This window comes from Achroia grisella, unplaced genomic scaffold (genome assembly GCF_030625045.1).
Source record: "Achroia grisella isolate CSIRO2021 unplaced genomic scaffold, CSIRO_AGI_Agris_v1 utg1847, whole genome shotgun sequence".
Classification (NCBI taxonomy): Eukaryota; Metazoa; Arthropoda; class Insecta; order Lepidoptera; family Pyralidae; genus Achroia; species Achroia grisella.
In genome coordinates this window covers 750,124-765,823 of record NW_026712687.1, presented here as the reverse complement: position 1 = coordinate 765,823, position 15,700 = coordinate 750,124, and the positions used below count along the sequence as shown (strand labels likewise).

Sequence of the window (15,700 nt, the reverse complement as noted above, 5' to 3'; positions counted from 1 at the left end):
ACTTCATAGTATATTTTACGTTGTATGATTGTAGATTTATATAAAAGAAATTGACTCTCAAAAGGTAAGTTAAAAAGAAAAAAATAACGAATGTACTTACTCCCGTTTCCACAGTCGACTATAAATTTTAAGTAATAAAGAAAGAAAATATGGCGCCCAAACTACGAAAAAAGAACTATGGCTGCACACAATACAGCGTTGATTTTTGTTCTCTGGTACAGTCCATTATAACGGCCTGCTGCATCTTAAAAGTAAATTATTGAACGAAACAAAAAAAAAAGCATATTGTATTTATTTTGCATATTTAAAAGTCAATAGCTACTTATGTATATTTTACGCACTGAGCAAATAATCACTACGTTCGTAGTATGTTCAGTAGTTTTGTAAATTAAGAACAAATCAGTATCAGATATAGATACGTATATTAAGCTAAAATTTGATACCTACAGACATCAATACTCCATAAAGGTATGTGTACATCGTTTTTTCATTTATAAATGTAAATTACTGGCATAGTTAACTATTGTAATCTCTCCTCTTTTCTATGCAATTTCAAATGAATGTGTTTTTTACTTCTTTTTAATGGCTTTGCACGTTGATGCAGTTGCCAAAGACAATTTAGGAAACAGTAATGCATTAATGGAAAATTTTGTGGAAACGGAATTCGCATTAAAGGATCAGGAAAGTTATATGACTAGGTTTTATGCAATAGGGCTGTAGGAAGAAAATATGCAGATTTTGTTTTTTTTTATGTAACGTATGCAAACAGCTGACTGCCATGATGGTAAGTGGTGGCTTATATACCTAACTACGAAACTCATCTTACAAAAAGCAAGCTGCTTAGTAGCTGAAATATGTAAAACTGAGGTACCTACGCAAATGATTTTTAAAGTCTACTTTTTTAAATCTTATATAAATATAGAGTTTGTTACGCAAAAAATAGCTCCCCCATCAGTGTATCAGTACATAATAATTTACAAACTATGGTTCATTTCTAATTTTAAGGCCTACGTTAAATATAGTGTAAATATTGGTTGCCTCTTCAGTTAAAGGACTATTTGAACTAATACACTCTTACCTATAATGTTAGTAAAAACTATATAATTATAAGCGTGTATAGTTCACCCGTTGATCGCTTGTATCCGAAACGGCATCGGCATCTGCAATCGTATTTTAAATAATCCATTAATATTTTGCATTGTTATAATTAATTATTATCATACCATTATGAACGAGCCGTTAGTGGTTTTAATTTTAAAACAATGATCTTCAAGTTTCATTAAATATTTAAGATACTACTGTCTATCACCATTTGCAATCGATATTTTAGACAAGTAGAAGCTGATTTTTAGCTCTTCAATGGTAAGTACAAATGTTATTTAAAAAAATGAAAATAATTTTACAACAATTACTAACAATTCTTTCCCATACTATTATAAAAAAATCACTTTTTTTCAATAGCATATTATTAGTAATGACGTTTTGTCATTGTGCAATTATAACATCTACGAGTGGATTACAATCATGACAGTACTCATGACTTTTCCAAGAGAGGCATACGGCAAGCCTTGTTTCGGTACTGTGGATTTTGATGTAAGTATTATAGAATTTGATGTAAGGATTTTAATGTATATATTATATATCGGTAATACTAGCTTTACCGTAGTGTCACCCGCATGAAATTGATTGTCTATGTGTTATTCTGATATATAAGCTATATTATTGTAGAGTTTCATTAAAATCATTTTAAATAATTAAAAAAGTATTTATTTTGTTTGTTTTATATACTTAACTATATCAGCAAATAACATCGCCTGTAGTTATTTTATAAAAAAAATCAGTTAGTAAATAAAAAAAATAGATGTCATTGTAGTCTATTTTTTAAAATTGAAGTTGGCGATTGTCTTTTGGTTTCATATTAAACTAAATGTGCCGGCGATTTGACCCGCATGAAATTTATATACTATGTTAAGTAGCTTTTGCGTGAAAGAGTAACAAACATCCGTCCCTCCATCTATCCATACATATTTACAAAACTTTCACGTTAATGTAATGCAAACTAAGTTTATTCGTGATCTGAACACGGTTATATATTAATTATATTTTTTAGTTATGTACCATTTCAAAAGCTCCCCAACAATACGTAATGATTAACAATAGACAATATAGTTCTAACCACGAATTAGATAGAAAGAGAAGGGAACAACATCTGCCCTCAAGAGTGAGTGAAATAAAATATATCGCTGATGCCTATACGAAGAATAGCACCTATGAGGATGTCGAGACTGACGTGATTGACAGAGAAGATCATGTAACCCAATATTTATCAGAATTACTTGTAAATACGGACAGTGAGATAACTAGTTTACAGGTAAACTCGAATTACACAATAGCTCCATTTACACATGTCTTTCACTCATCATCTGCGCGATTTAGCGCGGGAAATCGCAGAATCATGAGTTGTCTTTGCCTATTTTTTGTTTCCTCTATCGCCCGTCATTGCAGTTTTTTTTGGACTACTATAATGCTGTCAGCAGCTGGCCTTTACAGCTTCACCGGGCGATAGGGGCGAGTGCAGATGGCACTGCAAACTCGCGGAAGGCCTTATGGAGTGGCTTTGTGTTACGTGTGTATACACTTTTCTGTAATAATTTGTTTGTCTTTTGTGTTTTATTTTCCAAGACGTTTAAGATTTACAAATTATCAACGCACTGGCTGTAGCTGCGGTGTCCCCCGCATCAATTTTATAGCCTCTGTGTTATTCTGATGTATAAGCTAAATTATTGTATTGTTGCATTAAAAGCCATTTAGTAGTTTTTGCGTGAAAAATTAATAAGCATCAAGTTTTTATTTTTACAGGTAAGTGAATTAGAAGATGACAAAGAAGAGTCTACATAAAGGTACACATACGAGTAAATATTAGTAAAGTGACAAGCAAGGTCCTCCCAGAAGCGCAGAAGTCTCCTGATTCCTTCCTCTTTCCTCCTGATCTCTTCGACCTCACTATTTCGAAGATTCGTGTGTAACCACTATACTTTCTATAGGTAGCGTGTAGTTCGACCTAACGTTAGGTACATTGATAGTAATGAGAAAAGAACTAAACTACCCCTATAGTGATAAGAGATTATATATTAATGTTAAGACTAATAAATCTATAACAGTAGTAAATTGTATCAATTCTCATAATATATTTTGACACGTGTATTGTGTATGAAGATACACAATAGTGTGCATTGGTACCTCTGTCTCATCTTTTTCTGCCAGCAACCAGCTTACTTTACACGCTTCAGTTTGATGGGTGAGGTATGGCAGTGAAATTACAGGGCACACCTATGATTCCACTAGTATGACATTACACCTTAATTAATTCTCAGGATTTATTTATGTAATCTATGCTTTATAAAACCCTTCTTTGAAATTTTTTTCCTGCAAAAGTTAATCAAAGTTGTGAAATTTAAATACCTAAATATCAGCCTCTAATGATTTGTAATTGCTGACAAAAATTGAGATTCTAACGTCAATATTTACGATGCGTCGTCCTAATATCAAGTAATTTTATCCACTTTGTTTGTTTCTTATAGCGAATGTTAGTAAAACAAAAAATATTATTAAGAAAATCAGGCTGGACTATTTGAACCATTGCTGCACAACTCCACCAGAGATGATCCAGCAATGGTTCACATAAAATAGTCCACTTTGCCAGAAATATTAACCAGATACCTACTCAGGATCCAGGTGTCTCAGGTTCTTAACCGTTTCAGATACTTAATAAAGCTTTTATTAATCATGTTTCCTATTAGATTTCTATTAATAAAGGAATATAGAATAGAATAGAATTTTATCGACTCGTCTTGACAGAATAATAATGACATAAAAATACAACCAACATTTACACACATTACAAAACAGAGTCAATGTGGACCACAACTCAGCATAATGCTGATTTTCAGTACAGCCCACAGTACAACGTAATTTTGTGAGAGATAAATCACAATATACCTTTATAGTTGGTACTCGCTTTCAGTGGTAATAAAGCTATATTTTTTACACGGAAAATGTCAAAGAAGAAAAAAAGAAGATGCATATTTAGCGTTTGTAACGAGCCAAGAAATGTGTTTTGAGTGGAGCGCTCGTGGTCCGCCGCGCCGGCAAGAATATCTTAAAAGAAAAATATTACTGCACAGAACATTAGTAAATGCAATTTATTTATAATGTAGCTATACATTTTTCTATATTAACGGTCGCCCGATGGTCGAAATTGGACCATAATTAATTTAAATTATAAATTTGATCATATTGGGTTTGACTATTTGAGTGTGTGTAAAAAATATTTAATTTATTTTTAATGCACACCTAATTAAAAAAAATAATATTAGCACTCTGCGGTCATTTCTTCTCTATATCCTAACATTAAAAATACGAAAGTAACTCTGTCTGTCTGTCTGGGTGTCGCCTTTCAAGCCGAAAGTACTAAAATATTTATAACTATTAAATTAAATTTGGTACACAGATAGTCTAGACCCTGCGAAAGGACATAGGCTACTATTTAATGCGAAATAAGGCTTGTAAGGGGTTGAAAGGGGAAATGAAATGTTGTATGGAATTATTACCATTTTTAAAACTAGAAGCTTAAAACTATTTAATTTATATATTTTTTAAGCTGTTGATTAAATGTAAATAAATATTACTTTCAAAGTTTATATGAAATATGTTCATTACTATCAAGTCTTCATCTGACATTTGAAATATAATTTTAAAAAGTATAGTCAACTTTAACACATTAGATACACGCGGATAAATAATCGAATAATCGGAAGTGATAGAACATGCTATTCTATGAAGTCAGTTAATAATGAAATTACAAATTACCACCAATACAAAATAAAATTAACAATAAATAAGCTTGAAACAGTTCTTCATAAAATATATCTAAAGACCATCACGGTCACTTTAATATTCAATAAAAAAATCGCATCAATCATCATTCAGATGCCACAGACATACCAAACTTATAAAAAACCCCAGAGAAAATAAGTATGTTCATTTATAAATTCTAAATCCTAAAGGTATTGTAAACTAAGTAATATATTTACTGGGCACTGCATCTACCAGTAAAAGATAAATAAAACGTGATTTTCGATAAAACTGACCTTTAAGACACAAGCACCAGCGTATTATAATAGAACTAAAATCAATCTTTGTACGTCACCCTTGGGAGAGACCAAACATGCAGATTAATATAAACTAGTGGCCACCCAGTGGTTGAAATTCGACCATAATTAAATTAACATTCAGTAAGTTTCTTTCAGTCATTCAAAGGTTGACTGGAAGAAATCCCTCATCCCTTACACTCCGCCATTGTACTAGGTACTTATTTTTTAAGATCTTTGTATCCTTAGTTAATTTAAATGTATTTACAATACAATAAAAAATTATATAATATCTTCTTAATTTATAGCCTATATGTGTTATTCTGCTGTATAAGCTATATTACTGTTGAGTTTCATCAAAATCCGTTCAGTAGTTTTTGCGTGAAAGACACACAAACTTTCGCTTTTATAATATTAATAAGATTCTAAATTTAAGTTAATCATTTTAGGTTTCCATAAACTCTTTAACTGAATAGAAATACTTGGAAACTAAACATTCTTGCTGTAGCGACCGTAGCAGGACTACACTGTGTGTGTGTATACTGGTCAATAGTTAGTAAATCACGTGATAAAGGAGTCCGTTCATGGACTTGTACCACACCAGTGTGTTTTATAGTGTCGGGGTCGGCTTGTTTCGGATTACAATTCGCGGCTCGTCGAGGTCAATATATTGCGCGCGTGCATCGACTGTAATGGAAACCGACTAATGAATTTAAAAAACAATAAGTTTGTTTTTAATTAGTCTGTAATTTGTCGATATATAAGTTAGGTCATGTCATATTTAGTAGTCTTCATGTTTTTTATACAACTAAAATGGCAAACAAACTGACGGCCACTTGAATATAAGTGTGGTGGTGGTAATATGTGAATGAACCTAGCCTGCTTTCGGCTGGAGAGGACCACAAAATCCGCTCCTCCAAAGTTGCCGGTCCCAAGCCCGGATAAATAGCGAGGGTCTTTGTATACAGTATATGTATGTATATTATAAAATAACTTACAAGTAATGTCATATTTATATTAATATATCCGTCTTCTCTTTCAAACTATCATATTTATTTCAATCAGCTGCACCTAGTAGGTGAGTCTGCAGCACATATGTATATATATTGTATCAATAGTGTATTTATAAATAAAATGTGCCTGGGCAAGCACCAGAATTAATTATAGCCTACTTATATATATTTACCTATATACTATTAAATTTAAATAGCTTCCTGCACCTACCTGCGCTAAGGCCTGCGCAGTTGAGCGCCGTAAGCGGGGAAGACGGGATCCTGGGAGGTTGAGTCAATCGGAGGTCGGAGCAGTTACTTCCGGGCGACAACACGCCTCCTTTGGCCCATATTTCTGGCGAAACGGTCGCCTGAGCAGCCAGCCACTGCTCGGGAAATGGTCCAGTGCTTTACCGTCACAGGAGCACGGCGAGGAGTGGGAAGGTCTCTTCGGAGAAGGTAGTCGGCCATGCTGACGGGGTAAGGCACTGTGGAAGTTCTCTAGCCGCAGTTGTCCGAACTCCCGATGTCGCGCAAAGACGCCACCTTTCTGCTCCTAGATCCACTCGAGAAGATCCTGGTGCCATTGCGGCATCCCCATTTGCGGGCTCCGAGGAGGGTGGGACATCGAGTGGACGACTTTTAAATATTCTCACAATATGGACATCATCGATGACATTGAGAAACTGCTTGAAGGAAGTACCTTGGACGAAAATGAACGCCAAGAACTTTCATCCGATGACGGAAACTGTTTGGAGATGGTTGTTGAGCCTACAGGGACGGATGACCTAGGTCTAACGCCCAAAAAGGACTCAAAGCCAAAACCAAAACGAAGGAGGTTAACAGGAGCAGCGCGGAAACGCCTAAAACTGTTAATAGCCGCCAACATCAAGGCTGATGAAGCCTTAGAACTCTGCCGGAAGCCAATGCGAGACCAGCCCTCAGAGGTAAGATCCATCAAGCGCCCACGGTCAGAGGAGGTGTCCCCAAAGGAGCATACGCACAAAGCGCCTCGCGTGGCGCAGCCGACGCCCACCGGGAAAGGTACCCAGGCAGCGGAGACTGCAAAGTCACCAGCGCCTACTGTACCTCAGACACCTAGAGTCACATACCAGGCACTTGCGACACCAGGTGGCTCTTCAAGCCCAATGGTGTTTGCACCAACAAGTGTCACTAGTAGCTCAACTAAGCGCTCTACGAATACGGCCCACCAGTTGCGAACGCCTGCACCCAAGCAGCGCGTAACGACTACAGGGACGAACGTAAACGCAAAGGAGGAAACTGCAACCTATAAGGACGCTCTCAAATCGTTCCGAGTGGGGATCCGACACACGGCCCCAATGACGGACGAAATGATGAGCATGGTGCGCTCCTCAGTTCTCCGGGAAGTTGGCAAGATCACGGAAGCTGGGAAGGGCCCTCGATTTGTAGGTTGCAGTTTCAAACCTGGTTGGCTGCTAATCACCTGCCAGAATGAGCCGACCAAAATATGGCTGGAGAGCATAACGCCCTCCCTAAAACCCTGGGCCGACGCAGAACTCTCTGTGTTGGACGAGAGAGCGATGCCCAAACCAGCCATTGGAACGGCCTTCATCCCCAGTTCGGAGACAAGGTCGGTCGATGAGGCACTCAGAATGCTGAAGTCCCAAAATGACTGCCTAAATTCCGAACTGTGGAAAATACTCAACCGTAAGGCTGAAGAGAACGGTACAGTCCTGACCGTATCTCTGGACGAGCCTTCGGTTGACTTCCTCAAAACACAGGACTATAAAGTCAACCTTGGCTTTAAAAAAGTCCTGTTCCGGGTCAAGGGGATCTCCACGCCTACACAGCAGCCTACTTCGGACGGTAATGGAAGATCTGCCACAGAAATACCCACACCATCCGAAGCGGCGAAGGGCGTAGACACCAACGCCAAACCCGCCAGAGGCAGCTTTCCCCAGCCAAAGGGGACCTCGCAGACGAGGATCCCCAGTTTCAAGACGGGACGGAAAGATCGCGGCAGGAGCGCCACAGCTTCCAATCGCAACCCAAAGGGACGCCCACGTCCCACAGGGAAGGCGAAAGGAAGCTGCTAACACGCCCACACGCAAGAAATGTATCAGAGCCAACATTGTCCAGGTCAACTTACATCATGCTATGGCAGCAACAGCGGTCATAGAAAACCTCTTCCGCAAAAACGACCTGGACCTTGCTCTGATACAAGAGCCATGGCTCAACAAAGCCACGCCTTTAGGCCTCAATGCCTCAGGTAATATTCTTTTTAATACCACTGGCACTAAACCTAGAGCATGCATTCTTTTTAATAAGAAACTAGATTTTCTGACTGTTCCAGAACTATGTACAGACGACCTAGTGACAGCCTTCGTCAATTTCCCTGGATGCACAGGGTCAAAAGTACTGGTCTGCTCTGCATACCTACCTGGACATGATGAAAACAACAAAATCATCAAAGACCCGACAACCGGCCTACAGCCTGTGGTGGAATACGCCCGTAAGCACAAGGCCGAACTCCTCGTGGGCTGCGATGCAAACGCCCATCACACAAACTGGGGAAGCTCTGACATCAACACCAGAGGTAAGTCACTTGATGATTTTATACTAACCAACTGTCTTCAAATCCTAAATACAGGGTGCACACCGACGTTCGTCACTGCCACAAGACAAGAGGTACTAGATATAACACTCGCGACCGACAAACTGGCCGAATATATCACTCATTGGCATGTCAGCAATGAGAACTCCATGTCTGATCACAAGCACATCAGATTCACAATTGAGGCTGCAACAGACTCAAACCCCATACTCTACAGAAACCCAAAGGCTACAGATTGGCCTAAATACAGAGACAGTCTTACAAGCCTAATTGCGGACCTTCCGAAGAGTATCAAATCTCCTCTAGAACTAGAACTCGCTGTGGACATACTTCTAAGTGGCATAATAAGTGCCTACCAGAACAACTGTCCCATCAAAACCAAAACCGCCAAATGTAAAACACCCTGGTGGAATAAGAGTCTAGAAAAGCTGAGGAAGAAAACTCGCAAATTATCCAACAGGGCTAAAAAGGGACCTTTCGAATGGGCCCAATATAGTAAAGCCCAAACGGAATACTACTGCGAAATTAGGAAAGCCAAAAGAGCATCATGGCGTGCTTTCTGCGAGGAGATAACTCAGACTCCCCAAGGATCCGGATTACACAAAATGCTTGCCAAGGCGCCAAATAACCAAATTGGACTTATGAAAAGGCCCAATGGTACCTATACGACATCAGAGGAAGAAACTCTACAGCTGCTATCTACAACCCACTTCCCTGGTTCGGTTCATATCTCAAGAGATAAGGAGAATCCTCCAAGCTCACATCTACAAAAGCCCAACCATGAGGCGTGGAACAGAGCTGCGAGGATTTTTCGACCAAAACAAATTATATGGGCTATAAAATCTTTCAAGCCATATAAATCATCGGGAGAAGATGGAATTTTCCCGGCCCTGTTACAACAAGGGCTTGACATCCTATCTCCCTATCTGGTAAGAATATTTAGAGCCAGCTTTGCCTGGGGTTTTATACCAGAACCATTAACGAAGGTCAAAGTTACCTACGTACCGAAAACCGGTCGAAGAGACTACTCGCAGCCAAAGTCTCACAGACCTATAAGCCTAACCTCTTTCATAATAAAAACCATGGAAAAGGTTCTGGACCAACACATTAGAGCTACAATCCTCGAAAATGCTCCCCTGCACAGGAATCAACATGCCTACCGCAAGGGACATTCCACAGAGACCGCCTTGCTCGAACTCACCGACAAGGTCGAAAAGGCCTTTGAGGACAAACAAATAGCTCTATGTGCATTTCTCGATATTGAGGGTGCTTTTGATAACACGCCCATAGAGACCATCTCACAGGGACTCATCCGCAAGAAAGTGGATGAAACCACCACTCAATGGATCAAAGCAATGCTCTCAAATCGAACCATTAAAACTACTCTTTACAATAGTACGTTAGAAATCCGACCTACCAAAGGATGCCCTCAAGGAGGCGTTTTATCGCCACTGCTGTGGCTACTAACGGTAGACCAGCTCTTAGATGTTATGACCAAAAACCAATTTGAGGTACAAGGCTACGCAGACGATTTAGTAGTCATGGTCAGAGGGTTCTGTGCAACAACAATATCAGACCGCATCCAAAGAGCACTAAACATCATAGTTAAATGGTGTAAGGAAAATGAATTATCAGTAAATCCTGATAAAACAGTAATTGTTCCGTTTACAAAAAGGAAGAAACTTGACAAACTTGTCATGCCTAAAGTAAATGGAAGAATATTAGAGTGCTCCAAAGAAGTCAAGTACCTGGGCGTAACCTTCGACCAAAAACTGACATGGAACACACACATAGACAACATAACTCAAAAGGCGAAAACATCCCTAGGTATAAGCCGACGGGTAGCGGGGCCCAGATGGGGAATCAACCCCAAAATTGCCCTATGGCTTTACACAGCAGTGGTGAGACCGCTTACCACCTATGCCTGCGCTATCTGGTGGAGGAAAACCCTCCAATCCACAGCCGCCACCAAGCTAAACAGCCTACAGAGAATTGCTTGTCTGATTATTACAGGAGCCATGAGCACCACGCCGGGAGCAGCTCTAGACGCATTATTGGACTTGACGCCCCTTCCTTTATTCATACAGGAAAAGGCGAAAGCCAATATGCTCAGAATAAGTTCCCAAAGGAGGATATCTTGGTATTCCCTGGCCATAAAAACTATACAAGACTCGATTATGAGTGATCCTATTCTGGGAATGCCTGAAGACAACATGGCACCAGAGTGTAACTTTGTACAATATTACAAAATCGAAATATCTGGAAGAGACGAATGGCAAAATAACCATACACCGTCTCACTCAGAGCATGACCTAGTCTGGTTTACAGACGGGTCCAAAATAGGAGATGATGTAGGATGTGGAATATGTGGTGTAAAACCCAAAATCTGCAACTATATAGGCTTAGGAAAATACGCCTCAATCTTTCAGGCAGAGACTTACGCCTTAATTAGATGTCTGGAAGTAATCCTAAGCCTCAACTACATCAATCAGAACATATACATTTATTCGGACAGTCAAGCTGCTCTACTAGCACTTAACTCGTACGAAATCCGTTCTAAACTTATTAGAAACTGTATCCTGCTACTAAATGAAGTAGGAAGCAGAAATAATATTATTCTGAGATGGGTCCCCGGGCATTCAAATATTGAAGGCAATGAGAATGCCGACCATCTGGCAAAGTTAGGGGCAAAAACCGTCCAACTGGGCCCCGAACCCTTCTGTGGTGTGCCTCGTTGCCTAAAACTGGGACATCTCAAATTAATAACCAAACGAGAAGCACTGAATCACTGGCAAGAAATGCCAGGATTAATACATTCAAAAGACCTTATATCGGGCTTCTCGACCAAATACTCCAATCGATTACTGCTATTGAGTAAAAACAACATATGCATGATGACTAGGGCCCTCACAGGACACTGCAAATTGAACAAGCATATGGCTAAGCTAGGCCTATGCACGACTAGTATCTGCAGATTCTGCCAAACTGAAGAGGAAACGCCGCTTCACATCCTATGTGGTTGTAGCCCACTCATGCATAAACGAAATATCTCCTTTGGAAAGTTTACACTCTTTCCCGAGGAGATAAAAACGATCGCTCCTAAGAATATCCTTCAATTCTTGTCCCTGACGGGTCTAGGTAGCGAACTCTGAAAAGGGCGAGCACAATAGATCTATGTAGGTCGCAGTGCTACAGGTGCTACACATCTGACAATAGCCCAAACAACCCAATAAAAAAAAAAAAAATATGTGAACTTTAACGAATGTTAGTAAAAAAGCAAATTGAAAACTATTTTTATACTGTTTTAAAGACGCGATAATAACTTACATGTACAATTAGGAAAAATCCGGGATCTTACTTCCATTAGTAGCAACAAACGCATACGTATGAAGGTAGCGAATACGTCAGTCCATAAAATAGTTTATTTACCATCTACCCGCTGCATCTATCAGTTTACCCATAATCATGGCGGTTGAAACGCTGTCGAAATATCGCGAACTCAAAAAAAAAGGTAAGATCCTGTGATTTTTCCTAATTGTACGATGTTTTCCTTGTTTTGTCCACCAGATTTGAACACAGTATCTATGGGGTTGAAGTCGTGTAGTACCTAGACAACTAGCCCACAACGCTATCCGCTGACAATAGAATAAATAAAATTTATACCAGACGGTCTGTCATGGGCACTTGAAAAAATTGCTTCCCGTATAGTGATATACAGGGCCGGATTAACCATGTTGGGGCCCCTTGGCAATACAATTAACAGGGGCCCACAATTTTTAAAATGTCGAATATATGTCGCTCCATGCTAATATGTTATCTGTGATGCTATTTTACATTTATATTTACATTTGTATCGAGACAAAAATAGATATGGTCATTGTACCAGACTGTATAAAAAGCGAGGAAAATCAAAGACGATAGCAAATAAGAGCACCATATTCTCGCAAATATTCAATTGACTTACTATAACAAACATAGACAAAATATAACAATTGTTTACAAGAGTCATTGACGCTACAGATTTTCTAATTAAGTTATCAAATATAAAGAAAACAATTACTTTAAAAATACAGAAAACATCTTTACATAGTATAAAATGAAGTCGCTTCCGTTCTTTTAACAACGGATTTTAGTGCAGTTTTTAATATAGATAGAGTCATTCAAGAGGGAGTTTTACACGTTCTCCTGTGCGAAGCGGGCGGAAAGCTAATGTAATATAAAATTGTTTCCAACAATCCAATTGAATATTCACAATTTTAATTAAATTTCCACACTATGAAACATATTATTTTAAGCGCGCGGGGCCCTAACCGATGCTGGGCCCCATAGGCAAGCCTATTCTGATTAATGGTAAGTCCGGGCCTGTATATATGTATTATGTATTTACTACTATTAGTTCGAATATATCGCGAACTGTAAACAAAAACATTGGTCATTGCATCACAGATAATAAATCCCGTATTGGATAGCTTCCAAATCCTAGAAAGTTTGTCATATTACCTACCATCTACAGCGTAAGGATCTTGCTATAGTGCTTTTTTTATCGCGTGGAAAATTCTTCCAAAGACCGTCCGCGTGTCAGAGGGGTAAAGAGGGGGTATGTGGGATTCTTACCCATTAAAAACACCGCTTTACTTCCGATGGTCGCGTGTTCAATTCCTCGCACGGTACAAACATTCGTATTCAGGAGTATGATGTTTGTATCGGTCTGGGTGTTAACTATGTATATATGTATTTAAACAAAATAAGTATTTATATCAGTTGTTTGGAACCCATAAGCTCTGTTGAGCTTGAGAAAAGATGAATATGTGTGAATCGTCCAGGCATATTATTATTATAATTAATCAATTAATATTGATTATAATATATAGTTATTTAATTTCCGAAATTTCAACGTAGTGACATAGGTTCACCTGGTTATGGCACACACACAAACGAACAGATAAATCTGTCTACCCATTTCTGTGGTCATTTTCTATGAATATAGTTTAACAGTCATGATACGATTGTGGGATAAGCAAAGAACAAAAAACATATAATTTTATATTTATTAATATAATTCAGCATTATCATAGTGCACCCATAAATTTAATAATTAACATATAATTTATTATAACCACAATATAACATTTTAATTTTGTGTCTAATTGAATACAGTTTATAATATAACAATTATTATTACAAACAGTTAAAATAATTATGCCGTTACTATTATTATGAATATATAGTTACATTTTCTTCAGCGCAATAATATTTTAATTTAACATACTAATGATAATAATTTAACACAATTAATAATTGTTTTTCTTTTTAATTAAATACAATTTTACAAATTACAAATTTGGTATTATCGCAGTCAAAAGAGAATAGAACCAATAAATTTCTTAACTCAAATACAATATATAAATTAAATTTATTATAAATTAATAATTTTGGTATTATCGCAGTCAAAAGATCTCAACTTACATAAATTAACAATTTTATTATTATCATAGCCAATATTTATCACAATAACAATTTAACATAATAAATAATTTACTTTTTAAATTAAATATAATTGTTATAGATTTACATGTTGGTATTGAAATAGGCAAGACTGTCATTTTCAGTGCTTTATTAATATTACTTTGTTAGTTTATTAATTAGTTTCTATAAATATAAAAACTAACTATATATATATATAAAGTTAGTATACATGTTGTTACCATAACCCCATAACAATAGTATGTTTGATATGTTGTAAAGGGTATACCCAGACAGGAGAGGGAGCTGACCCCCACTAAACATAGTACTTGTTTCTATATATTCGGCATTAAAAACAAAATTATATATTAAAATAGAACCATTCGGCTTTTTGTGCACCTCTTATTTTTTATCATTATCCCAACATCCAGTTCTGCTGCTAGCTAGTTTAGTTGAGAAGAAACAAGAAGTTATTATTATTTTAGTCAGTTTCTATCTTTAAATATTACATTTGTTTATTTATTTATTTATTTATTTAATTAACACAATATAAACTTACATATCGTTTCAGAAGTGTATGTCGAACATAATTTAAATATAAAATCCCACGTTATATGTTAACAACTAATGCCATATAAGGTAGTCTGCAAATAATAATGGTTTACAGTTATACTTTCTTCAATACACATTTCTTAATATTTTTTTAATTCATGAAACGGCAGATTTATAATGTCTTTAGGTATCATATTGTATAATTTAATATAACCAATATAATTCCCAATTCCATAAAAAACATATTAATTTCATCTAAACGAAATGTGGGATTTAAGTTTAGAAAAATCGATTCCCGGCCTAAAAGTGACTCCACTCTCCCTGCATCCCAAAAGATAATCGAACTTGCCCCTCCCTAAAGAAGAAACTGGGTACACCCGTATATGTTATATTATTGCATTGTATAAAATATTATTTATATTGTCGAATAATTTTATGGTAAACAAAGGTATTCAGCCGTGGCCACGGCTAGTGCAACCTAATCGAAATGTCGAGAGAGGTAAATTTTATTTACCATAAAATTATTCGTGTTAAGACCTGGCTAATAATATAACCACGAAAATTTAAAAATAACTATTGTATAAAATATGTTACTTCTTATAAAACACCTACCCTTTATAACGTAAATCAGGGCTGTCCAAACTAGATAGGATCTAGTGCCAATAAAAATTACTAAATCCATTTAGGGGCAGCAAAATATTTGTAATAACAAAATGCAGGTATTATATCAACATCAACGTCAATATTGGTAGTAGCTAGACGCTGTGCATGCTTATAAGAGCAGAAGAGAAAATTAGTTATTTATCAAATCATTTGGGATTACAAAAAATCTAATTATAATCTCACTACAAAAAGTTTGTTATTAAAATAAAGAAAAAAAAACAATTTGCGAGCCGCATCAATTCAACCCATGGTTTGGACAGCTCTGCCGTAAATTATGAATAATA

The 15,700-nt window shown here is 37.2% G+C and overlaps 1 protein-coding gene across 1 annotated transcript; it reads left to right on the top strand.

Annotated features, from left to right (window-relative positions):
- The first annotated feature begins 1,521 nt into the window (after positions 1–1,521).
- On the top strand, positions 1,522–2,938 carry LOC131841606 (uncharacterized). The gene is made up of 3 exons (XM_059189927.1): positions 1,522–1,593; positions 2,111–2,371; positions 2,860–2,938. The coding sequence occupies exons 1-3, from the start codon at positions 1,525–1,527 to the stop codon at positions 2,896–2,898; spliced, it is 369 nt and encodes a 122-aa protein (XP_059045910.1). The 5' UTR covers positions 1,522–1,524; the 3' UTR covers positions 2,899–2,938.
- The last annotated feature ends 12,762 nt before the right edge of the window (positions 2,939–15,700 follow it).